The sequence below is a fragment of the Protopterus annectens genome, chromosome 2.part1 (assembly GCF_019279795.1).
Source record: "Protopterus annectens isolate FY-2018-M chromosome 2.part1, PAN1.0, whole genome shotgun sequence".
In the NCBI taxonomy this organism is placed as follows: Eukaryota; Metazoa; Chordata; order Ceratodontiformes; family Protopteridae; genus Protopterus; species Protopterus annectens.
In genome coordinates this window covers 424,926,009-424,953,013 of record NC_056729.1, presented here as the reverse complement: position 1 = coordinate 424,953,013, position 27,005 = coordinate 424,926,009, and the positions used below count along the sequence as shown (strand labels likewise).

Genomic DNA, 27,005 nt, shown 5'->3' with positions numbered 1-27,005 from the left:
TGTATTAGTATATATTTTTGGATAGCTTACTTCAGTGACCATCATCCTAGTCTTTTTTGTGGATTTATACATATATAATATATATATATATATATATATATATAAACATATATATATACATATATATATATATATATATATGTATATATATATATATATGTGTGTGTGTGTGTATATATATATATATATATATATATATATATATATATATATGAGAGACTACAGTAATTTTACTAAAAACACAGTACATGAAAAACTGAAGATTTTTTTATCCAGTTTACTTTCTTTTTAGCACAACAGACGTTAAATGTCCAACCACCAAAAAATAAACTCCAAAGTGAAAAAAAATAATAAAGGTTAGCTGTTTTCAATGAATCATGTTTTTGCTAAAATATTCTCCACTCATATACAGTGCCTTATTGTCTTTTCTATGTGGCATATCAAAAGGGAATTAAATATTCCCTCTGTGGATAACCCACTTATTGAAGTGTAGATCAAAAATAAATGCAGAATTAAATCATGGCAGCTGTATCTAACAAGTGTTTGCTTTCTCTCCAGGCCTGTGAACGTGACCTTCAATGTGGGCTTGGTACCTGCTGTGCAGTAAGCTTGTGGCTTCGAGGTCTTAGAATGTGCACACCACTAGGGAATGAAGGAGATGAATGCCACGTTTTCAGTCACAAGGTAATCTTTATAGTTGGATATGTGACTACAAATATCTGTGAACAGAATATCATATCTGATATTAAGTTTGGCAGCTATATCCAAAATGCATTTTAAGATTCAACAGGACTCAAAAGGCAAACAAAATAAAAGTGGCTAGGATCAACAATTCTTTTTATATTCTGCAAATAAAACTCCATTGTCCAAGTTCTGATAATCTGCAAATTATTAATTCATTGGCAGTCAGAGCCTATAGAGATATACAAATTTAAGAAGTTTGCAACTGCTTTAACATGGATTGCTAACATTTCAGTAAATGCAACTTATAAATTTTGTCTAAAAATATCAAAAGTGGAAGACTGTAGTCCTACTGTAGTGTTTTAGTCTCTGTTCATTTGTTTTTATGCTTCAAATAATGCAGATGTTCCATAACCATAGTAAAAAATCTTTATTTAAAAAATATTGTATATATTGCAGGTTTACTCAGTCATTATCATCATTATATTACCCATATCACAGAACAACTTATCATCAAACAGAAAATTTTCAAATAAACGGAAATGTCAATTATTCCATCTCCAAAATGCTTGCACAACTATATGGCCATTTTTCCCACAGGTCTTTTTCAATTCCTGCTCCTTGTTATATATAAAATGTTTTCACTCCTTCCCATTGAGACATAACATATAATTTTACTAAGCCTCAGTAATAATCTTTTTGTCTGTTTAAGCTACACCAACACAGTAATCACATATTATATTTTGCAATTCAGCCTATGTAAACCATCTATATTTGTCTGTTTTACCAAAAAAAGCCAAAATCTAATAATCCTTTACAGTATAAAAAGTAGCAGATTCTGCCTCATCACAATTGTTTATATTATCATTTACTCCCCTGAATTTCTGATAGCTTAGCTCCAATACTTTATCTCAGAATATCAGCAACTTTATGTAAAAGTCCCAATACTTTGTTTCTCTCCCACACTAAGCCTAAGTCATCTATATAACTTAGTATTAATGGAATCTTAATCGCATTCACTACAGCACAATTAAATGTGCATGTCTCTAAATTAAGAAGTCTTGCTGTACCATTCCTAATCAAATCAAACTAAAGAGAACACAGCAGCCACATCTGAATTCCTCCAATTAACATTTATAGTCTTGTCCCTAACTTTCCATTAACCAGTGACATTGGCCATGCCTTATCACAGATATTTTCTATAAAGAAAAAAATACTTGGACCAAGAGTACACAATCTCATAACATTTCAGATGTGAGATGTTGTAAAGTGTTTTACTAATGCTACAATTTATTATACTTGCTTCCATATCATCAATAACCATAGCACTATCCCCCTAATACACAATAACAAATTATATTATTTCATTTTCCCACTCCATAAACCATAAGACTCTGGTTTTATTACAGTGTTCAATGCTTCACCTATCCTTAATTTTAAAACCTTTCTAATAATCTACATTCTAAAATGATCAAGGCTCAATGTCTTGAATTCTTTATTTCTTTATCTGCTTTTTTCATGTAAGCTTAATTATTTGTCTTGTCAACTCTTTTCCCATCTGTAGTTCAATAAACTGCACATGATATAGTCTTATTACAAGCTCATATTGCCAGTCATCCAACCAATTCTAAAATTAAGTTAAACCATCTATTCCAGGAGCCCCTTGTAATTTAAGTTTATCTGACTTTGTTCATATATCTTTTAACGAACTTACACTCTTTAAATTTGAGACAAGATCAGTAGGTACTGCTCTCACCTTCCATCAATGGCTCCCTACATCCTGTCACCTGTGTATAGGTATTATTTTCTTCCTCAGTAGTCAAACACTCCATGACTTCATTCATTTTAACATGCTTTCCTTATAAAGGGATTATGGCCTCCTTCCTTCATAAAATAATAAAAAACCTTGTTTTTTTAATTGTTCTCATCCTTTCAATATCTTTATACATTTCTTGCTTTCTTGATGTGGCCATCTTCACATTATCCTCCATTTCTACATGTGTCTTTACTATAGTTTCTAAATAATCCATTTGTTCTGTCCCTCTGTTTTTCTAATGGAGATTGCATATTCACTGATCACTTTCTGCTTTGATGTAATCCCGTCACGATGACCAAGAGTTATAAAATATCCCCATGTATAAGTGATCTCTCCATAGCTTGCTTATATTGTCCTTGGATCTTTTATCTTTTAATATTTAGCTGGTTATACTCTAATCAAAACCTTCCTAAATTTACCATGGTATTATATAGGCAGAGCTGATACAATTACTGCTCTGTGATCAAAACAATAGGCCTCCTTCAGATATACTTTATATTCTTCAAGCAGGAATTAAACAAAAATAGTTAATTAATTAACCAAAACTGTGTCTATAACATTTTCTGAAGCATCTGTTTTATATACGTCTTCTTTTCATCTTATAATAATTACCCTCAGAAATCTAGGATTCATACACTCCTTGTTTCATTTTCTACCTTCTCATTCTGTGTTAGAATCCCTTGTCCAACCATTGTGGTCTGCAATTAAGAAATAAGGTTCAACCTTCCTAAACAACAGCCCCTTTCTTTCTCTGTTACTGAAGTATATATGTTCATCAACTTTCACAAAGCAAAAGCCTTTGCCATTGTAGTCATAAAAATGTCAAGTGTTTTGTCAACTGCCTTTTATCATAATTAATATTGCCATATACTCTTGATCTCCAAAATACCAGATAATTTCCCCTTGTCACCCAGCCTGCACTCGTTCTCTCCCCTTCATACCCAGCAAACATCTTACAAACAAACTGCATCTGATTCATATTTTCAAACCATTTGAAAAATAAATTTCTTTGAACTTTGCTCCTAAAACTATTTAGACATAATGAGAAAACCTTAATGTCCATTATGTACTTATTTGTTTGCTTTCATTCTTTTTTCCTTTATTTCTAGCTTGCTCTTCATTAGACTTTCCCGACAGACTCAACATCACCACAAAATCATATTTTCCAGTTTCTCTTAAAGTGCTATAGCTATTCCCTACAGAGATATCTACAGTCACCATTTTCCTCTAACTCACTTTCTTTAAAAAAGAGCCTATGAATGCTATCATGGAAACCAGCAGTTCGGGGACCCATTAGCTGCAACGAGGAAAGACCTCAGTATCAAGTAATATGCATGTCCCTGAATCACTCTGTGATTACTGCAAATGCTAACAGGCCCTTTTCTGCTGCCTTTGTAGTAATCATCACTGGAAGCTGATGCCTCATGTTAACAAATGTACCCCATCATTCATTCTCCCAAATACATCTAAATACACACATATACGGGTCTACTTCAGTAGACTGAAATGTCACTTACCCAAAATTCATATCACTGAGACAAAAAGGGCGATGACCATACAACACCGATGTCCCAGAACACTGACTTTCCACTCGAGGTAAGTAGCTGCTTGGTCATCCTGAAAACAAAAGTAAATTTGTGTAACTCAACTCCTTCCAGTTTGTTTGCTTTTTTTATTTTTTGGAGGCCAATTGTATATATTGTATATAGTTTATTGGAAATTTATTCATTTAGAAAATGTAATTGTCAATATTATCATTTTATTTGAAAACAATAAAATTATTTGAATAAAAAAAAAAGAAAACAAAAGTAAAACCAAAGGAAAGCAAACATACCCATGTGGGGGGCTTCACCCCCACACCCCCCTACATGAGAGGGCTGTGCCCCCCACGCCCCCTTTAACTAAATATACTAACTCCAAGATCACACTACCATGGGAGTAAATATACCAACTCCGAGATCACACTACCATGGGGGTAAGGGGCAAAGATCAACAGGGTGACCAAGTGGTTACTTACCTAGAGTGGAAAGTCAGTGTTCCGGGATGTGGGTGTTGTGTGGTCACTGGCCTTTTCAGCTCAGTGACATCAATTTCAGGTAAATGACATTTCAGTCTACTGAAGTAGACCCATAAATACACATACAGACATACCTGAATACCTCTTACCAGTACCTGAGTTTACAGAACGTCTTTGATGTTGCTTCTTATTTTTGCCTATCCTCAAAACTGACAAATGATTATAGTCAGGCAATAATTTCCATCATTAGTGTTTCATTCTTCTTATTGTTCAGAAAATTAATTATGATTCAAAATTTGTTGCTCTATTAACTTTTTCGCTGGATTACAGTAATATTAATAAAGACTCCTTGGTATTATCTTGGCCCTTTGTTCTAAAGCCTTGAGCTTGGCCCCTGTACTTTATGGACCCTTAAAGTCAATCAATAATGCCAGACATTAGAGTTCCATACTTCTTATGGTTCAGTAAATGCATCTGGATTCAAGACCTGTTGCTCTATTAACATTCTAAGTGGCTTAAAATAATAATAGAAATAATCCCTGGTGTCTAGTGTTTTCCCCAATATGTCTTTCATGTTGCAAAATCTGCTATTCTATCACATTTCCAATAAATAAAAAAAAAGACTTTCTCTGGTGTCTATTGTTTCCCCCATTACATGCACTGCTTGTTAATCTAGGGGAGTTTAAAAGGTAAGATAGACCCCCATGCGCCCACATACACGCGCGTGCACACACACACACACACACACACACACACACACACACACACACACACACACACACACACACAAAAAAACACTCACTGAAGGACATTACCACACAGGCACATTATATTCATCAAACACAAATACCCCCCTCACTCAGTCACATTCATGAACACTCTCACTCGTTCACTCATACATGCACATACAGCCACAAATACACAAAACCTACCCTACCTATCCTCTAATTAACCCCCTACTGCAATCACACAGGTAGACACACCCTCAAACACACACACACACACACACACACACACACACACACACACACACACACACACACACACACAGTTACACTCTTACATGACACCACTTAAACCTCTACATAGAACCACACACCCAGCTATACACATATACACACACACACATGCACATACACATACACACACACCCCAACCCTACTGAGCCTCTGAACTCATCAGCACTTAGCTCAGTGTGATCTCACCCACTGAAAGTAATGGTGAGCTTTTGACTGAGTTAATGACCGTGGGTGGTGATAAAGATTTAAACAGCAGATTTACACAGCCAAGTGGTTCTATGAGTCACTTGGCTACATAAAGCACTTGCTGCAGACATTTCTGGGGAGAACGCACATGCCTAATTAGCATCTGCAGAAGGCCAGAAAGGCAGCCCAAAATGCTGCTGCACTTCTTTGAGGTAAGCACTGTGTTAGGGCTGTCTATGAATTGAAAAGGGTTTTTCTGAATCCTGACCCATGTATAATCCATATGATATTTTTGTACATGTAAACTGTTAGATGTGAGCATTAATCTTTGCCCATATATAAGATAGTTATATCATCTCATCTTTGAATACTTACATATCTTTTTATGACATTCTTGTTTACAACTTTTCTGTTTAGACTTAGATTTAGAGTTAAGCCGACTCCTGATCTACATTAGTTTTAATTTCACATTCATTAAAAATCATTTCAGGGTTATCTCTAATTTGGCGTTTATATGTTTCTAATTTTCCAGTAAGAGCCTTTATCTTATAATACCATATGATCCATCTCCCCTCATTACGACAGATAACTTTCCCACTGAATACACCTAAATTATTCTTAAACAAAATTGCTACTCTTCTCTTCCATTCCAACTCTACTGTTTCAGCTTCCTGATGATCTTCTTTCACCAGCAAATCGTTATCTTTTTCATTCAGTGTTGTCCTTTGTAATGCAATAAGTTGGCCATGCTCTCTTTTAAACGTACTAAACATCTTTTTATGTTTACTAGGATCTGAAATACTCCTGTGCTTAAGGAGATGAAAACAACTTTGTCATATTATTTATTTAATGGACTATAAGAATTTTCACAAGTGTCTCCTAACCCATCCACAACCAGACACACACACACAAACACACAACTGGAAATTGTGATGCCACTCTGATTTAAGGGATTTTTTTTTTGGCCAAAAAGCCTATTTACAACCACACACACACACACACACACACACACACACACACACACACACACACACACACACACACACACACACACCTGCAGTCTTGTTGGCCTAGGAAGCTAGCTTAAAATCTTAAAATCCCTATAAAAAATGTAGAATAATCAGAAACATAGCAAACTTTAAAATGACAGCATTCAGCTCTGCAAATATAAAATTATATGAACATAACCTTTTATATCTACAAAACATAATACAGTTCATCAACTGGTAATTGCGTAAAATGTATACTCTAAGCAGAATATGGAGCAACTCTTATCAGCAAGCAACTACAATAAGCATTCCTGCAATACAAGATGTATAAAGGTGCAATAAAATAATGTTTATAAAAACAATTCTAAACTATAACATTAGTAGTTAAATATTTAGTATTATAAAAAACAAATCATATTTAAGAAATTTTTTCATAAATATACAATAACTGAAAGATAAAACATTTGCTTTTCATTTCAGAAATGCTAAATTGCTAAATAATACAAGAAATAAGTCTAAAGCTGTATCTTACATTTTGCCTATCCAAGCAAAAGAAGTGTACCTCTTACCTGTAAAAAATGCAATGGATATTTTAATAGTGTAACTTTCATAGAAGTGCAATAAAAACTTTGCAATTGCTTCATAACCACAATATTAAATCAAATCAGTAGTAATGTTTAGACATTGAGTATTATAAGCAACAAGTAATAATATCAAGAAAGTATTCTCATAACTATATCATACATGAAATATAAAGTTTATTACCTCTGCTAAATTTGATAAATAATATAAGAAATGCATCTAAAGTTGCAGTTCACTATTTGCTAATTGTTTCAAGATTAACAAACAGAATAAGGAATACATCTTATTAGTAAAAGACTGCAATTTGTATATTTCAATACTATAACATTTAAAAAAGTGCAAGAGAATCTCTATAAGCTTCATATTCTACTAAATTGAATCTGTAATAATAATTTTGACACTTAAAATTATAAAGCAACAAATAATGTATCAAGTTAGTTTTCTTATGAAGTAATACATAAAAATAAAGTCTGTTAAGACTTTAAAAATTGCTAATCTGATGATGAATTAACCCTAAATAAATACTGTTAAATGTTAAAAACAAAACTCAAATAATTAAATATAAAAACTATGAATCTGATATTTTTTCAATCAGTGAAATGTGTAACATGCCAAACTTCAATTAAAATAATGTAATTTGAAGTAATCTAGTTTACAGGCTTCTCAGTGTCTTGGGAAGGTACGTGATACAGTTATATGAGACCAGCTTCTATTTTTTTATACAGCTGTAACCAACTTTATTTTCCAGTTCATGATCTGGATCAAATTGACCTGAACTCATAATGAGAGCAAAAACAGAGAAGCTTTCAATGGGAATACAGAATGAAGAAGTATGTTGCTCTGAATAGACAGAACAAGGCACTTAACTTCCAAAAGGGGCAATCAGTTTTGTAGGAAATAAAAGGCAAAACAAATATTCACCATTGTTCAACAATGAGCCATCTGTTACACAAAACTTTAAGGGTCTCATAAAAACTGATTTCTGAGAAATAGTCCTTAACAAGCCAATGATCATTTTTGAAACCCTTTTTGATGATTTTATCGACTATTCACCAAATACAAGTGACACTTTGCTGAGTAGTGGTTGTCCAGTAACAGTCCATACCAAATACAGTAGGAACAACTGCCCAGGAGATCACAAAGAAAACCTGCCTATTTAAAAAAATGACCATGGGATTCAATGAAATCTCTACTGCTCAGGTAAATTGCCTACAGCAGGTAGGTCAATTTACATGATTGGTGAAAAATGCAATTCAGGACAGCTATGAACACATTGAGAAAGACCGCATTATCATACAAAGATATTTGAGCCATTCTTTGATCTGGTATTTTCAGTGGATTTTACTGTCTCTGAATCACAGTTTTTACCACTAGCACTGTCAAACCTGTAAAAGTGACAGTGTTTAGACTTGTGGTCCATGCAAAGCATTAGCAAAGGCACCCCTATACACGTAAACACACATATTCAGACATTCATGTACACACACACACACACACACACACACACACACACACACATGCACACACACACACACACATGCACACACACACACACACACACGCACACACACACACACACACACACACACACACACACACACACACACACACACACACACACACACACACACGCACGCAGATTTGCTCACCATGAAAAACCTTCCCACTTGATTGGGTTCACAGACACACTTACCCAGTCACCCACATGCACACATTGACACAAACACGCACACACATACACACACATGCATCCACACTCTCATATCATAGCCTACCCCCACCCCCATGTGACTACCCAGGCAGACACACAATCACACAATGGTTGAACTTGAATTTTATCATGAAGGATAAGCAGATAGCACTGGAATTAAGTGAAAGCAGACTTAGCAAAAGGAGTACAATTAACTGACCTTGCAATATCTGCTTGCAGTGTTTGAGCAAACTTGTGAGGAAGAGATAAGAGCAGTACTTCCCAAACAAAGTGAAAATAATAACATCTGAATATTAAAGAAGCACCGGCTATCAGTCAATTAAGATAGCAGAAACATTTAAGATCTATGCATGTTAAGGGTCAGAGACTAGTAAAAATGAACATCACTGATTATAAAACTAGTACAAATACACTGCTGAATGATGACAATTGTAACTATCTAAATGAGATATTTGGTACATATGTATATATTGATAGTGTTTCACTAGATATGTTACATAACAGTTTCATTACTTATGATACAGATGAGATTCTAAGGTGACAAGTCCCAGAATAGTTGTTGTGTTCATGATTCTGAAAATCAACAAAGATTACAAAAACTCTTTCTGAATAATAATTTCTCTGCTGGCAAAACTTGGAACTCTCTTCCTGTTGATCTTACTCTTGAACCCTCTCTTACTCAGTTCAAAAAAGCCTCAAGCAATACTTTAAAACTCACTGGCTATGTTCTTGTTCAAATCCCAACTAGATCCTCCTCTATAGTCTGCAATCATATTACATGGCCTAGTTAATGTGTCAACACTGTTTTAAAAATGTATGATTGTATTACCTGCTTGCTCAACTGGAATCTGTAAACTGTGTGTAACTTGTAATCATTTTGTAATTTTTATTGTATGTTCTACCTTGGAGCTTTTCTCCCTGGCCCTCTGCTGAAAATGGACGTATCCAGTCGGACTATCCCAGTCAACAAATGTAAAATAAATAATAAATAAACATAAATAATGAGAATAAAGTGGAAGTAATGGCAATCTGTATTTATAAAAATCTCAGTCCATCTGTTATAAAGACTCATTCAAACATCGGAGACTCCTGGGGGTTTCTGAATAAAATCAAAGGCTTTTCCTGGGTGTAATTTGATTGCAGTAGGCATTACATCATTACATATTTGTATACCTCAGGAGGCTAGCAATAAAAAGAGTTACAGACATTTTATGTGTGGATGATCAATACAGCAACCGTGAAGGTAACAATTCATTTAAATTTTCCTGTTTTGTTTTTTTTTTGTCAATATACAGAATTTTTTTTTTGAATGGCCAGATAGCAAAGAGAATTTGAACAACTTCATAGCTTTCTGGAAGGCTTGAGCAGAAGTACTAACTTTTTACATTTTATCACTTCAGGCATTTTAAGTTCGTTAACTGTGTAGAAGGTCAGGTTTCAGTCCAGTACTTGTAGGAAAGATATTCTTGGTAATACATACTTATTGGAAAAGAGGTTTTTACAAACTGCATGCAACATGATAGGTTCATAGGTAGGTACTAGGCTATCTGCCCGAAGGCATTTATAAGCCTAGCTGGAATGTGTAGGCTTTCGGTGCCCCCTTAGATTAGTTCCCTGTGCCTCTGTCCAGCAGAGCCATTGAAGTGATCCCTGGCGTAAACTTTCTGTTTCCCATCCACTAATCAAGGTTTCTCTTGAAGAGGGTTAGCGAGGAGCTCTGCCTAATGTAGATTGGAATCTTGTTCCAGAGCATGGGAAGTCTCTGGGACAGGAATCTATCCCTCCAGCACGTCCTATTTATTGTTGTGGTGAGGTTTAGATCCCTGGAGCATGTGGCTCGAGGGGATATGGTTTTCTTTAGGTGGAGCATGTCCATCAATTTTGGGTTGGGCATGGCCTTGTATGTCAGGCAGAGATCACCTCTGAGTAGCCGGTATGCAACCAAGTACAGCTGGAGTTTCTTCAGTCGAGCTGCATAGGGCATCTGCTTGAGGCCAGTGATTCTTTTGGTGAGGTACTTCTGTGGACTTTCCAGTTGTTGCAGGTGTCTTGTAAAGTACATCCCAAATGGGGCATTGTACCCTATGATGGGTCTGATGAGTGACGTGTAGAGGGGCCCAATGACCTCTTTTGATCTGGATGCAAACCCTTTTGTGATTAGGTGGGCCACATAGAAGGATTTTCTAACCACTTTGGCAATGTGATTATCAAAGGAGAGGTTACTATCTACTTGGGTCTCCAGATCCCTTATTACGTCTTCCGTATTTAGGGGGCTACCACCTATGTGATAGTTTGTGGATACTTTGTTTTTTCCAAAGAGTATGACTATGCACTATTTGGCATTTAGCTTCAGACCATGGTTTTGACACCAGGTATCTGTCTCAGTGATACCCTTTTGGAGGATGTCTGTGTCAGCCGGAGAGTCAATTATAGCCCCTAGTTTGCAGTCGTCTGCAAACTTGGTCAGCCATAGTCCTCCTGTGCTTGCCTGTACCTCTGAGAAGTATATGCCAAACAGGAGGGGTCCTAGGACTGAGCCCTGGGGAATGCCACTTGTAACCAGTTTAGACTCAGACCTAGCTCCTGCAACTCTTACCATGTGGGTTTTGTCCATGAGCCAGTTGGCAACCCATCTCGTGACATAGGGGTTTATGTTCAGGCTGGTGAGCTTGTCTATAATACCTGAGTGGGGAATGGTGTCGAAGGCCTTTGCAAGGTCTAGGTAGGCTGTGTGGACCACCTTTCCCTTGTCTATAGCCTTGGTAACTGTCTCAAGGAAGTCCACCAGGTTTAGGAGGCATGATTTGCCCTTAAAGCCGAACTGGGTAGGGTCCAGTGTTTGGAGGTTCCCAATGTCTCTGTTAATGAGATCCATGATAATGCGCTCCATACCTTAAGCTAGTCAGGTTTATAGGGCAATAGTTCCCAGGGTCCGTTGTGGCTCCACTTTTGTGAAGCGGAATAACCATTGCTGTGCGCCACTCTGTGGGTACATAGCCTGTGGAGAGGCTGAATTTAAACAATGTGTTTAGGTGAGGGGTTAGTTCATCTTTGAGCTTGTGTAGGATGCAGCCTGGGACACAGTCTGGTCCCACTGATGCTGTGTTTTTGCCTTTGGAGAGGGCTGTTTTAACCTGAGTGCCTGTGATTTCAGGGGCACTACATTCTTCTGGTATAGATATGGGCCCTTTTGGGAGTGAGAGGGGGGGTGAAGCTTGCACTGAACCTGTCTGCCAGGATGTTGGCTATATTGGTCGGTTCAGTGTATTTTGTATCATTCTGCACTAACTCCGAACAGATCTGAGAATTGCCACTTAGATTCTTGACATAGCTAAAGAAAGCCTTGTGGTTATCTTTGGAGTCCATGGCAATTTTACTTTCGAAGCTAGCCTTGGATGATTTTATGAGGGAATGTAGTTTCTTGCTGATACTGATCAGGGACATCTTCCCTTCTTGGGATTTTACTCTTTTCTGTACTAGTTTCCTCCTTCTATTGTATAGCTTGTTTATGGCAGGGGTCCACCAGACTGGTTTCCTTTTCTTGGAGGAGTGAGTCTTGGTTTTGTTAGGGATAGCATGATCCATGCATTCTTGTAGGTGCCCATAGAGTGCATTAGTAAAGAATTTTGCAGCTTGGACAGCATTATCCTTTAGCATGGGGGCTTTGAAACTTCCCACCTCAGTCTAAAGTAACGTGAAGTTTGCATTTGAAAAGTTTTTCACTGTGGTTTCTTTGACCGGGGGTGGTGGCAGAATGTGGATATCCATAGTGATTAGTTTATGGTCAGATCTAACCAACGAGGGGTTGACGTCCAGTGTGGAACACCGGTCGCCCATGTTGGTGATAACCAGGTCCAATATGTTGTCACCTCTGGTGGGGGTGTTGACCAGTTGATCCAGGGAATTTGAGTTTATAAATTCTAGGAAATATTGGGCAAGCGAGTTTGTACTTGAGTAGTTCTCTCAGTAAATGTTTGGGTAATTGAAATCACTCAATATCAGGGTGTTGGATAGGACCTTTATGTTTCCCAGTGTTTCCAGGAATGCGGAGTGGGGGTCCTGGGACATGGTGGGTGATCTGTAGCAAGCTATAATTTGAATAGCAGTTTTGCCCATTGTTAGTTGCATGTGGATGATCTCTGAAGCATCGTGCTGTGCCACTAATCTGGAGGTGTGGGTATCCTTGATGAATATAGATACTCCCCTGCCTTTTGTATTTTGGTCCAGGTTTTGTGGCTGAAATGTATGGTATGAGTTGTAGCCTGGTAGTGCTGGGGTGCTCTCTGGAGCCTTAAACCAGGTTTCTGTTACTGCACATATATCGATTTTCTCCATACTGAGGAGTGCCTTGAGTGTGTGCATTTTCAGGTTTAGACTTCTCACATTGAGTAGCATTACCCTCAGTTTTTTGTTACTTGTGCTATTTATGGCGGTGGGTTTGTCTTTTGAGCCTTGCCTAAAAAAGGCACCATGGGGGTGGCAAGAGCCTTGGCCAGTATTCAAATGCCTAAGGGTGAGAGGTGCAAGTCATCTCTAGTGAAGCAGTGTGGCTTGTTGAGCATGTCATCCCAGGCTGACAGACACTGGATCCCCTTTGAATGACACCAGAAGCTTAGCCAATTGTTGAAATTGATAATTTTTTCTCTATACCATGGTATCATTCTTGGTGAGGATAGGATGCTACTCAGGGTCAGGGTCATATTGGCCTGGGCTACATGATCAGAGAGCTCCTCCATCTTTCTTTTCATGCAGTCCAGGGAAGTACAGCTCAGGTCATTCACACCAACATGGACAATGACAGAGTCATATTTGTACTTGTTCTGGAGTGACCAGAGTGCTTGTGTTATGTGGCAGATCATGGCACCTGACAGGCAGCTAACAGTAACCGTCTCCTTGTTCAGCCTTGTGAGTGGGACGTCAGTGTGCCTGACTATAGAGTCACCTATTACTAGTGTGTTGAGTATGTTATTTTGCCTTAAGGGCTGCAATTACATGGCACACTGGTTTTGTGAAGTATGTGTTTCATGGTTTGTGTTGGGGGGTGGAGGTTGTTTGGATGTCTGCTTTGGCGGTCTCTGTTGCTTTTGCAGATTTGTATTTAGAGCCTCCAGGTATGTTTTTGTGTATTTATGTGTGTTTTTTGCCGGTGCTGGTTTCATAGGTCTATGTGAGACTGGTAGTGTGATGCAAGTAATTCCTTTCTCCTCTTGACTGCCTGGTCCAGTCTTAGTTTGAGAGAGCTTATCCTCCAGTTTGGCTGTATAATTGCATCTCTCGCATGTATTAGTGTTTGGTGGAAGGAGGAGAGGGTTGTCTGTGTACATAAGGCAATTGTAACATTGCCTCAAAATGTCCAGATTCACCAGTTGGATCAGAGAATACACCTGAAACTGCCCTTTGGACATGCCTGGATAGGTACAGTGAACTGTTTTACTGATTGGCTGGTAAGGTCGAATAGAGAGCCTTGTCCTTCTCTACAGTATAGGGGGGTCTGGTTCTAAAGTTTATTAGTGCTTACTATGAGTTTTGAACAAGTGCCAGGATGAGACGTGAATGGTTTGAGTGCTTAAGTTGAAAGTTTGTCTAGTTCCAAGGGAAAAATTGAAGAGTAGACTTTGTGGAGACGGGAATAGTTATACCCTAGCGAACTGGTGCTGCTCGGCACGCAAAACCACGCAAATGTGGGTTTTATAGCAGGGAAATGAAAGGGATAGAAATTAGCCCAAAATGGCCAATAAACTATTAATTTCTGGGCTGAAACCACTCCTTCAGGGACAGATAGGCTGCTCAAAGCTCCATCTCTCACAGTGAAAAGAGAAATTTCCTTCTATCTAAGTAAGGTATGGGCAAACACAGAAACTTGTAACACAGCCCTTAATTCAGCACTAACCTGAAAACTGGACTATACTAGCTTTGAAAGGTGGGAAACATGGCCGGCCTTAGGCATAGGCGAACTAGGCGACCGCCTAGGGTGCCATAAAGGCCAGCCTCTTAAAGGGCGCAGTTTTTATTTATTTTAATCAACAAAGTTTGCGCTCTTCTCGGCACCCTGCTCAAGTGTAACCGTAAGCCGGAACTATGGGGGAGGAGGGGTCAGCGTCCTCCCACTTACTAGGACAGTTTAAAAAAAAACAAAAAACAACCTGCCAAAAAGAGAACACCCACTGAAACGTCTCCAAAGAACTGTAGACAAATAATGTAAAATAAAACAGAGACGCAGACAGGTGTAAAATCCAGGATAGGCCTTTACTGAGTGCAAAACACAAGTGCTTTCACAATCTAGCTTCTTCAGGTGTAACAAAGCACTTAAAACAGACACACCTATATACTCACTGCATATCACATGTCTGAAGTCATATGACTAAGCATCACTAAAGCAAATCCTTTAAAGCTATACTAACATGAATTATATTCTAACTAACTAGATGTAAAAGACAATATTTATACAAGACAATGATAAAAATTACGATGACAAAAAATACTATATTCCTTCCTAAATAAATACATATAAATATGTAAACATTATATATCAATAAATAATATATTTTAATAACCAATTCCTAACCTGCAAAAAACAAATAAATAATTCATATATCAAAGTTTCATATATAAAAACACATATAAACCTATGACTTTATCTGCGAAGAGGCCTCATTTTAAGTTTCGGTCTCAGGGGAATACATTCATTTAGGCCATGTCCTTCTGTACCCATCAATTTAGTTATCCACATGGCTTCTAAACTTTCTGTCCTGTTGCAGATATCTCCCCTTCTTATATTCTCCTGCAACAGGGCTAAATAATGGGTATAGTTCCCCATACTAAAGGGGTGGCGTAAGCCACAAAACTATGGACTAGGCTTGTAAATGCCCTCGGGCAGATAGCCTAGTATGAACCTATGAACCTATGAACCTATTTAGGCCATGTCCTTCTGTACCCATCAATTTAGTTATCCACATGGCTTCTACACTTTCTGTCCTGTTGCAGATATCTCCCCTTCTTATATTCTCCTGCAACAGGGCTATGACTCTGAATCTAAAAATGTGGGTCATATCAGTATTCATAACGTGTCTGGCTAAAGCATTCACCTTATTACCCTTCCTAATATTATAGACATGCTCTCTGATGCGTTCCTTTAAACTCCTATCTGTCTTCCCAACATAGAATTTGGCACATACACAGCAATTGGCTAAGTAAACTACATGTCGGCTCAGACAGTCAGCTCTAATGTCAAAATGAAAATCTCGATCCAAATCTGGATGGTAAAAGCGATCACTAGTGTCTATATACTGGCACCAATTGCAACTGCCACAAGGTCTCGTCCCTCCTCTATCATTGCTCATCTGCCCATCTCTCGGATAACAGAGTCTCCTCTTCAGAGATCTATTGTTCCTGAAACTAAATCTGGGTACTGTGTCCATCAAGCCAGCTACCTCATGATCAGTCAGCAGAATTTGCCAATGTTTCTTAACTATTTCAGTGTACTTGTGTACATCAGCGGTGTATTTCAAGGACATCCTAAGTTTATAATTGGCGGATGCCTCTTGTCTTTCACTTCCATGATTAAACTTCCTTGAAAAATATGGCATGGCTTGATCTTTTCTCCTACCTACTGATTGCGGTACATATTTCCTAAGAGTATTATCATTGTATCCCCTGTCTCCCAAATGCACCATCACTTTCCCCACTTCCTTGCTAAAGTCCTCATCTCTCACATTGAGCCTAGAGGCTCTCATCACTTGATTGGTTATTACATTTTTAAAAATATGTGGTGGATGCGCGCTGCTCCTATGCAATAAATGATTTACATGGCAGTCCTTCCTGTATTGTTTGGTGTACACTCCACCTTCAATACATTTAACTATCTCCACATCCAAAAAATCCATATTATTTTTTGAAGACCTATGAGTAAATTGTAAAAACGATGTGCTCATGTTTATAAATTCTAAAAAATCAGATAGCTGCTGTTCACTGCCTCCCCACACAATAAAGACATCATCTACAAATCTACGGTAAAAAGGGAGTAAATGAATATAAGGACCTTTCAAAATATATGAATCTTCCCATTTGACCATGACTGCATTGGCGTAGCTATTAGCACAAGATGTGCCCATAGCTACGCATATGTATTTATTTAGGAAGGAATATAGTATTTTTTGTCATCGTAATTTTTATCATTGTCTTGTATAAATATTGTCTTTTACATCTAGTTAGTTAGAATATAATTCATGTTAGTATAGCTTTAAATGATTTGCTTTAGTGATGCTTAGTCATATGACTTCAGACATGTGATATGCAGTGAGTATATAGGTGTGTCTGTTTTAAGTGCTTTGTTACACCTGAAGAAGCTAGATTGTGAAAGCGCTTGTGTTTTGCACTCAGTAAAGGCCTATCCTGGATTTTACAGCTGTCTGCGTCTCTGTTTTATTTTACATTATTTGTCTACAGTTCTTTGGAGACGTTTCAGTGAGTGTTCTCTTTTTGGCAGGTTGTTTTTTGTTCTTTAGTCAGTTTTTGGCTGCCAGAGAACCCACTAAGATGGCTGAAGACATTATTACCTTGGATACTACCAATTCTACACCCTTGAAGAGAGTATACAGTAAGAAGTTAGACAACTATTTGACTGATATTAATAAGAAGGAAAATCCACTTATGAATTGTTCTGCTATGGTTCTGGACAACACCAACAGTGTCTCATACGATGTTATAGCACTAAAAACTGAACTGTTTGCCCTAGAAAAAGAACTGTATAAGTTAAAAAGGAGCCAATTTGAGAAATATCATCTCGAGGTATGTGTAAGAGAACAGATCATACCTCGAGGATTACGCATACTCAAAATGCCCTCATTTCATAATGGGGACAATCAGTTACTAGAAGAATGGCAGAGGATTAATTTACAAGCCAGTTTTGGGTATTTGCATGCATTAATCTCAGCGGCCGAGAGAGAGATGGCTAACTCCGTGGGTAACATCAATGTACTTTATAAGAGACTGTGCAATAACTTTCCAGTTAAGGTTATAGATGAATATATGGAAGAAATTATGGGCTCCTTGTTACATTATGAAAACAAACTACAGAAAGTGAAGGTGGGGAAAATAATTAGAGATAGAGGCGATTTCCGTACAGGGAATATTTTCATGTGGCCCAGGGATGAACGAGAGACAAGGGAGAGTGATTCTACTGATCCATCACATAGACCGAAAGTGATGACGTCAGCCACCAGAACGGAAGCGGTAACACCGGTGATGACGGACCCAGACACGAGAGGAAGCACGAATATGGTGGAGATGACAGAGATTAATCCAGCAGCGAGCAATGATGATGTTACAACTGGGCAAGTTGACCAGGGAGCGAGGAGGAAGGTCATTGTTACGACGGCACAAATTCATCATGAAGAACAAAATGGTTTAGGAGATTCTTTGCCTGGGGATTTTTTACAACAGTACAACATAGACTTTCCGCTGCCGATGAAAATGTATGGCTTCAAGTCCAACAGAGAACAGTCAAGAGGGAGAAGCACTACGAGGGGCAAGAGGAAATGGGAACAACCTCAAGAAAATCAGATGAGTATAAAAAAGGCATTCATGAACAACAAAAGAACTTAGTGTTGAATTTATCTAAATTTTTATTGAATGACTATCATTTATCTGTCTTATGTAAAGGGCTATCGTTTATCCCTACGAGTTACTCCTGCTATGCAGAAGTTATTTTGGACATTAAGATGTTTGCCAGAAATTTAAACTTGAAACTTTTGTATAAAGATAATGCAGATGCTAATAGCAAATGTGTAGGGTTTTCCAAACCCAGCTCTTTCATGCCTAATAGTAATGTTTTAGTCAATGCCTTTGAGAAATTGTGCATACGAGATATATATGAGGCTAATGTTAAACAGGGATTTAAGCCACACAATAATTTAAAGCAGAATATGACATGACAGGAAAGAGAAGCGTTATTAGAATTAGAAAGGAATGAACAAATTATTGTGAGACCAGCAGACAAAGGGGGTCTCATAGTGGTGTTAGATAGAGATAGTTATAAAAATAGTATATCTGCCAGTCTAAAGAATGACTCTTCTTACGAAATAATAGGAGTTGAACAGGTATCAGGTTATATTTCAAGAGTACGTATGGTATTGGAAGGGCTATTTACAAATGGTATGATAGATGAGAAACTTTTGGAATATTTTTGGTACATAAACCCACTATACCCATATTGCAAGGCCTTCCAAAAGTGCATAAATCAGTTGTCAACCCTCCAATGAGACCTATTGTCTCTAGCAGAGGTTGGTGTACTGAACCAGTCTCGATTTTCGTAGAGAAACACTTGAGACCTGTTTTAGACAACAATAAGTACGTTCTCAAAGACACGGAACACTTTTTAAGGGATTTATATGAGTTTGTTGAAGAGTATGATTCCAATATAATGTTTGTCACATTAGATGTCGTGTCCTTATTTACTGTCATTCCGAATGCAGTAGGATTGGCAGCAGTGAAGGACTTTTTAGAGGTGTACACGGAATATACACCAGAGAAGATACGTTTGTTACTCACATTGTTGGGGTTGGTTTTAGAGCATAATTTATTTCTATTTGATGAGCAGTTCTACAGGCATTGCAGCAGCGTAGCTATGGCAACATCTTGTGCTAATAGCTACGCCAATGCAGTCATGGTCAAATGGGAAGATTCATATATTTTGAAAGGTCCTTATATTCATTTACTCCCTTTTTACCGTAGATTTGTAGATGATGTCTTTATTGTGTGGGGAGGCAGTGAACAGCAGCTATCTGATTTTTTAGAATTTGTAAACACGAGCACATCGTTTTTACAATTTACTCATAGGTCTTCAAAAAATAATATGGATTTTTTGGATGTGGAGATAGTTAAATGTATTGAAGGTGGAGTGTACACCAAACAATGCAGGAAGGACTGCCATGTAAATCATTTATTGCATAGGAGCAGCGCGCATCCACCACATATTTTTAAAAATGTAATAACCAATCAAGTGATGAGAGCCTCTAGGCTCAATGTGAGAGATAAGGACTTCAGCAAGGAAGTGGGGAAAGTGATGGTGTATTTGGGAGACAGGGGATACAATGATAATACTCTTAGGAAATATGTACCGCAAGCAGTAGGTAGGAGAAAAGATCAAGCCATGCCATATTTTTCAAGGAAGTTTAATCATGGAAGTGAAAGACAAGAGGCATCCACCAATTATAAACTTAGGATGTCCTTGAAATACACCGCTGATGTACACAAGTACACAGAAATAGTTAAGAAACATTGGCAAATTCTGCTGACTGATCATGAGGTAGCTGGCTTGGTGGACACAGTACCCAGATTTAGTTTCAGGAACAATAGATCTCTGAAGAGGAGACTCTGTTATCCAAGAGATGGGCAGATGAGCAATGGTAGAGGAGGGACGAGACCTTGTGGCAGTTGCAATTGGTGCCAATATATAGACACTAGTGATCGCTTTTACCATCCAGATTTGGATCGAGATTTTCATTTTGACATTAGAGCTGACTGTCTTGAGCCGACATGTAGTTTACTTAGCCAATTGCTGTGTATGTGCCAAATTCTATGTTGGGAAGACAGATAGGAGTTTAAAGGAACGCATCAGAGAGCATGTCTATAATATTAGGAAGGGTAATAAGGTGAATGCTTTAGCCAGACACGTTATGAATACTGATATGACCCACATTTTTAGATTCAGAGTCATAGCCCTGTTGCAGGAGAATATAAGAAGGGGAGATATCTGCAACAGGACAGAAAGTTTAGAAGCCATGTGGATAACTAAATTGATGGGTACAGAAGGACATGGCCTAAATGAATGTATTCCCCTGAGACCGAAACTTAAAATGAGGCCTCTTCGCAGATAAAGTCATAGGTTTATATGTGTTTTTATATATGAAACTTTGATATATGAATTATTTATTTGTTTTTTGCAGGTTAGGAATTGGTTATTAAAATATATTATTTATTGATATATAATGTTTACATATTTATATGTATTTATTTAGGAAGGAATATAGTATTTTTTGTCATCGTAATTTTTATCATTGTCTTGTATAAATATTGTCTTTTACATCTAGTTAGTTAGAATATAATTCATGTTAGTATAGCTTTAAAGGATTTGCTTTAGTGATGCTTAGTCATATGACTTCAGACATGTGATATGCAGTGAGTATATAGGTGTGTCTGTTTTAAGTGCTTTGTTACACCTGAAGAAGCTAGATTGTGAAAGCGCTTGTGTTTTGCACTCAGTAAAGGCCTATCCTGGATTTTACAGCTGTCTGCGTCTCTGTTTTATTTTACATTATTAGTTTAAAAAAAAAGTTACTTTGTGGTTCGAGAGTCTGCTGTAAGAAGGAACGGTATGTTACATTTAAGGGATGGGCATGGGTGCCGCCACGCCGGAACCATACAGCTGCAAAAGACCTGTAACAAAACGGACGCATGCGCCGAATTTAAACACGAAAGTGCTCCCTTCATCATTACTGCTTGCCAGAGTCAAAAGGCAGGAACATTACTTTTGCTTTTTGTTTTTCTGTATTTCAAAATTTGATGTTACGAAGTTTCAGTAAATTGGATTTTCAGCTTTCTCATCTCAATTTTGTGTTGTTTGATTACAGGATTTGAAAGTAGACCCGCCTTAATACAACATTTGGTAATAGCATTTACATCTATGAAGTGATTAAATGGACAAGAGTTTAACAACAGGTCATGTTCATTGGTTATGCTTTCAATATATTTGCTTTATAAAGTTTGATGAAAGGTCCTTTAACTACATTCTTGGATGTATGGTTTGATGAAAAAATTGGTTAGAGCAAGGTTTAGTTTATTAATAATTTGAATTTGATGTTCCTGCTGTACAATGTTAATAACCGAACAGGATCTCAGTTGAAATCATTAGGTCTTTCTACAACAGCCCTGAGGCTTATACATCATATTTGTGAACCTTAAGACTGCATTTTTTTTTAAATTTCCAGCCTTTGTTCTAGTCTAGTTTTAAATGGCAGGTTATCCCATCTACCTACTCTATAGTAGAAGAAGTTCTTATCTACTATTGTATTCACAACCTCTAAATGTAATCTTTTTTATTATTTTTGAGTGTCAGCAGCTTCATTCCTAATATACTCCCAATTTGTTCATTATTTAAACCCCCATGTTAAATGTCTATAGGATGTGTACTACAGCCTTCTTAATCTTATCTCATAACATATGTTTATTACACTTTAGATTCTCCTTTGAAAAGAGCATGCACATTTTCTATTTCATTTAGTTTAGTGCCAGTGTACATACAAAAACTATTTCCATACTAATAGCTTTACAAATTTAAACAATAACCTTTTCCCTCTGGAAAAAAATTACTCTAAATATAGTTCTCATTGCCACTGAACATTACTGGCTTTTTCTGTCATGGAGCAACAGGGATTTAGTATATGTACGTATTAGGGGAAGTTTTAGGGATCGTAGATTTGAATTTGATCATTTGCAGTTCATTGTTCATTGTTGTGACATTTTCTTGAAATGCCATACACCCACATGTACATATTGTGCTTGGATACTTATTGTCCAGCATTTGCATTGACAACCATGAGATTCAGCTTTTGTTTCCCCTTTATTATTATGTGCTTTTTTCTATAGTTGGAAGTGACAGTATCTAGGTGAAGGCATGTTTTTTTCATGGTCATGTAGCATTAAGGTGCAATTGCATTTTACAAGCAATACTTTTGAATAAAAAACATTGCAATAATGTTTCTTATTGGCATTGAAACTCACAGCAAAACAGAATGAATATCATTGAGAGAAACTAAATGTTAGCTAGGAAGTGACAAAGGATTCAGCTGCTGTGCACACGTTTCTCTGGCTAATATTAGTAACATCAAAACTGTGAAAGCATGCTGACAACTAGCTAACTTGTTATCAGCTTTGCAAATTGTCAGCAGTTTAGCTTTGATTTTTGTCAGACAACATCAAATTCGAGTGTGTCAGCAAAACTGCAAATGCTCATAAAAGCAAACACAAAATAATAATTTTACATAGATCTATAAAATGATCGAACATCAAAAAACAGAAATCTATTTTTTTGCAGGGTGGTTCTATCCCCCACTAATTATATGTACTAACTCCAAGATGAGCAGAAATAGCAGGGGTAAGAGCAAATTCCCTTAACCCAAAGCAAGACGATGCAATGCAAAAGGCAGCCAGCATAAATTCCATTTAACAGAATATATCTATACACACACACACATATATATATGTATATGTATGTATATATGGGTTATGTTGGTTTGGTTACCATCTGTTTAATCGACTGCATTTGGTCAATTATTCAGACACTTGACAAGGGTACAAGGTTGAAAATCCCTGGTTAAGGTAATATTCCCTTTCCCTGCAACTGTGCAATGTAAGAGTTAGTATATATAATAAAGTTGCATGCACCAATATTCTTACTCAATGCATGCGTAGTAGGTAGTCGAAGTTTTGGTTTTGACATACAGTGGTTTACCTTCAGGATGTCAATGTACATGTTAGTTGACTAACTGAAGGTAATTCTTACATACAGATAAATATATATATATATATATATATATATATATATATATATATATATATATATATATTTTTTTTTTTTTTTTTAACCAGCTTAACAAGCAAACATCAGATTATACAATATTACTGTATGCACTCCAAAACATTGGTGTTAGAAAAAATATATAATAGATTATCAAACAGAAATAAAATAAAATATAACACATATTGCTCTACACCCAGACAATGATGGAGAAGCTGGTAAATATTTTAATATCTAAGCAGCATACTGTACATTGCAGAAGAAATGTCATTTAGTTTCTTGGAGTCCAAAACTCTACTGTTGCACTACTGCTGTTTGTACAGCTACATATACAGATGTGAATTCAGCAGACTGACTAGTTTTGTCTCCAAGGTGGTACTTGACAGGAAGGCACGGTTTGTCTGCTGAAAAGAAGGCATGGCTTGTCTGAATGCTGTACTGCTCCAGACCACAACATCTGTTTCCATCCTGACTAAAATAGCAGCATCAGTATAAGTCTTCAGAAAGTCTTTACACACATTTTCATCACAATGGTAGTGTCTGTTTTGTGGCCTAGTAAGGTCTAGTGCTGAGTCCTACTGAGGAGGTTGACAAGGCTCTTTAGATTCTCTGCAGACATAATCTACAGATCTACCAGTTTTTGGGCAATTGAGCTCTTTTTGTTTTTTGGGTATATTTTATTTCCAAAATGTTGCTCTTGGAAGGTTAAAGTCCAGGTCACAATTCTGCCACCCTCCCTTAGTTTTGGCTTCCCAAAAAGGCAATGGGTTGATGTTAAGTCTGTACCATTAAGTTTTTGTCACAAATATAGCTTTAAATCTCTGTATTGCCCATATGGTAGAAAAGAGAGCCCTTTCACACTCAGAAAATGTTTTATTTACCCCACTCAGGGTCTTGCTGGCATATGCTACAACACAGTGATCAGAATCATGCCTTTGATATAGGGCAGCACTGATACTACTGTCAGTATACCCTGTGTCTAGACAGACGTCCTTGTCCAGCTGTGGATATGCCAGGCATGTGGCCTGACTCAAGATATCCTTTAAAGCTTTCATGGCTTTTTCTTGTTCTTTCCCTCATGCCCAGGGTTCTGAGTTTTTCAGCAGCTTGGTAAGGGGATATGCTACTTTTACATTGTCCTGAATAAACTGTCTTGAGTAATTACATATACCTAGAAGGTTTCTTAGTCTCATCTGTTTTTTTGGAGGGTAGATTCATTGGCTAGCCTATATATTGTTGTTTTGAATGCATAAACCATCTGGTCCAATTTCATACTCTAGATACTTGCCCTTGATTCAGAACCACAGTCCTTTTGTGGGGGGACAATTTGGCCCCAGCATTATTTTGCTGGTTTAACACATAGGTCATTTTAGCAATAGGGTCGCTTTTGATTAGTTCATCCTCTTAAATCAGATTCCCTCTACTTTCTGTATCAGGCATGGTCATGTGCAGGAAGACACTGAAATCTGCAGCTGAGTTCAGTCTTCCAAATGACACCTACTCCAAGGGTACTGTTTTCGACCAAAGGAGAAAGCCAGTTTGTAGGAGTCTTGGGGATAGACCTTGAGAGTCCAGAATCCATTTGAGATATCCATTGTAGTAAAGTGTTTTGCATTCTCAACCCTAGTCAAGCATTGATCCATAGGCTTCTATTTTCTAAAGACAAGAATTTTATAGTAAAGGATGTGTGAAGGAGCAGCAGACAAAGCAGGTTTATTAAAGGAAATTTCCATCTTCACTTGCAGTTTAAACTACATTACAAAGTATCCTTTCTTCTATGCATTTAAATAATTAAAGAAAATGACTGGACTGGCTTTCTTGGGGAGTGACTGACCTGTGGGCGTGGCTCATAGGGGTGTTTCATGAATATGACATGGGTGGGGCTTAAAGGGCGCCGGAGCACAACTTCACCTAGGGCACCATATCAGCTAAGGCCGGCCCTAGTGGGAAAACCAGTATATATTTTTGGTTTTTCTTTTGTTTGTTTTTTTCAGAAGATAAAGCAGATACAATAAAAAAAAAACACTTTAAATGCACATAAATGGCTATCACACTTGAGTGGGCAGCCTACAACAGTTAAACAGGTAATTTAAACACAAAAACGACTTTGTTAAAGTGCAGGCAGTAAAATAAGTACAATATGTAGCTGAGACAAGCTTTTTAAATCACAGAAACTATAGAAAATCTGCGTTTTAGGTGGAATTAGCTAAAGGCAGCAAGAAAATGCAGAAAAAAGATACTTAATCACTCCAAAGTCTCTCTTTTGTCTCTCTGCTGCTGTAGAACACTGCAGGGCACCAGGCAGGAGCTTGCTGAGCTGTATTATAATAATAACGTTATTATGGGACAATTTGTTAAGTTGTTTAGAATAACAACAGACCTGGAAGTATGGAAAAAAAAAAAACAAATACATTTACCAAGATATATATTGATAGTTGTTATGATTTTTATTATGTTTTGAAAATTGCTTTAGAGATTGAGATTAAAAGAGTCAATAGATTTTCTCCCAATTTAATAAGTGGAGCTAATCAATGTGACAAAAATATAAAGATGTTTGAGCCATCCTTTGCTCTGGTATTTTCAGTGGATTGTAATATAATTAAATATATAATTAAAAGTAACTGGAGGATTATAACTAGTCTGGGTATAATGACTCAAGCTGCTTAAGGTTGTTGGGAGAACCCTATTTTATTAATAAATCATGGACGAATTTGAAAGTTTTGTTGAAAGTGGATGAGCATAAGATCCCAACCATCAGATATACAAATGTAGCTGATTCCCCAGTGTAGATTTATTTGGGAAGGACCAGCTTTAGATTAGCCGCATATAAAAGGTTTAGAGTGAAAGGCATATCTTAATTGTAACTCCAGATCCTTTGCTCTAGCTGTGACAGTTTTTATATAGTTAAGACTACATGGAAGCTGTTGTGTATATAGAAACAGTTATATGGGACAAGGACCAAGCATGACAGCAATACTCTATATAACTATTCTGTTATATGCGGCCTTTTTTAAATTTAGTTTTTTTTTTGTTGTTAACAGTGTTAAGTGCCTGCGGTAGTGACTATAACAGGATATTTGAAAAGAAAGAATCGGAGTAGCAAATTCAGCCAATGCTTCTCACACCTCTGGTATTAGCAATTATGCAAGCACTAAAAGTATTTTAAAGCTAAGATGTTTGAAAAAATCAGATTAGTAAGCATTTTTCATATGTTTTATTGGTGGTTTTACATATCACATGATTAATCAAGGCATTATAAAATATGATATTTTTCAAAGATCATTCTGATTAGGTGTCTGAAGAATGCTGAAATGAAATTTCTTAATGACTATTATATTTTGGAAAACAGGTATCCATTGCATAGTTTTGTTTTGGGTATTGGTAATTTGCACTCAGTTCCATTAATCTACTGACTGTTTTCTATAATTC

The 27,005-nt window shown here is 37.0% G+C and overlaps 2 protein-coding genes across 2 annotated transcripts in view; both read left to right on the top strand.

Moving 5' to 3' along the window:
- Window positions 1-27,005, top strand: part of SLC10A7 (solute carrier family 10 member 7) — a gene marked incomplete in the record, with an annotated part of 2,703,821 nt that overhangs the window by 1,616,576 nt on the left and 1,060,240 nt on the right.
- The window catches only part of PROK1 (prokineticin 1), a 125,646-nt gene that overhangs the window by 73,860 nt on the left and 24,781 nt on the right, over window positions 1-27,005 (top strand). The window contains exon 2 of the mRNA XM_044062238.1: window positions 559-684. Coding sequence (XP_043918173.1) covers window positions 559-684 — 126 coding nt within the window. The remainder of the gene's footprint in view (window positions 1-558; window positions 685-27,005) is intronic.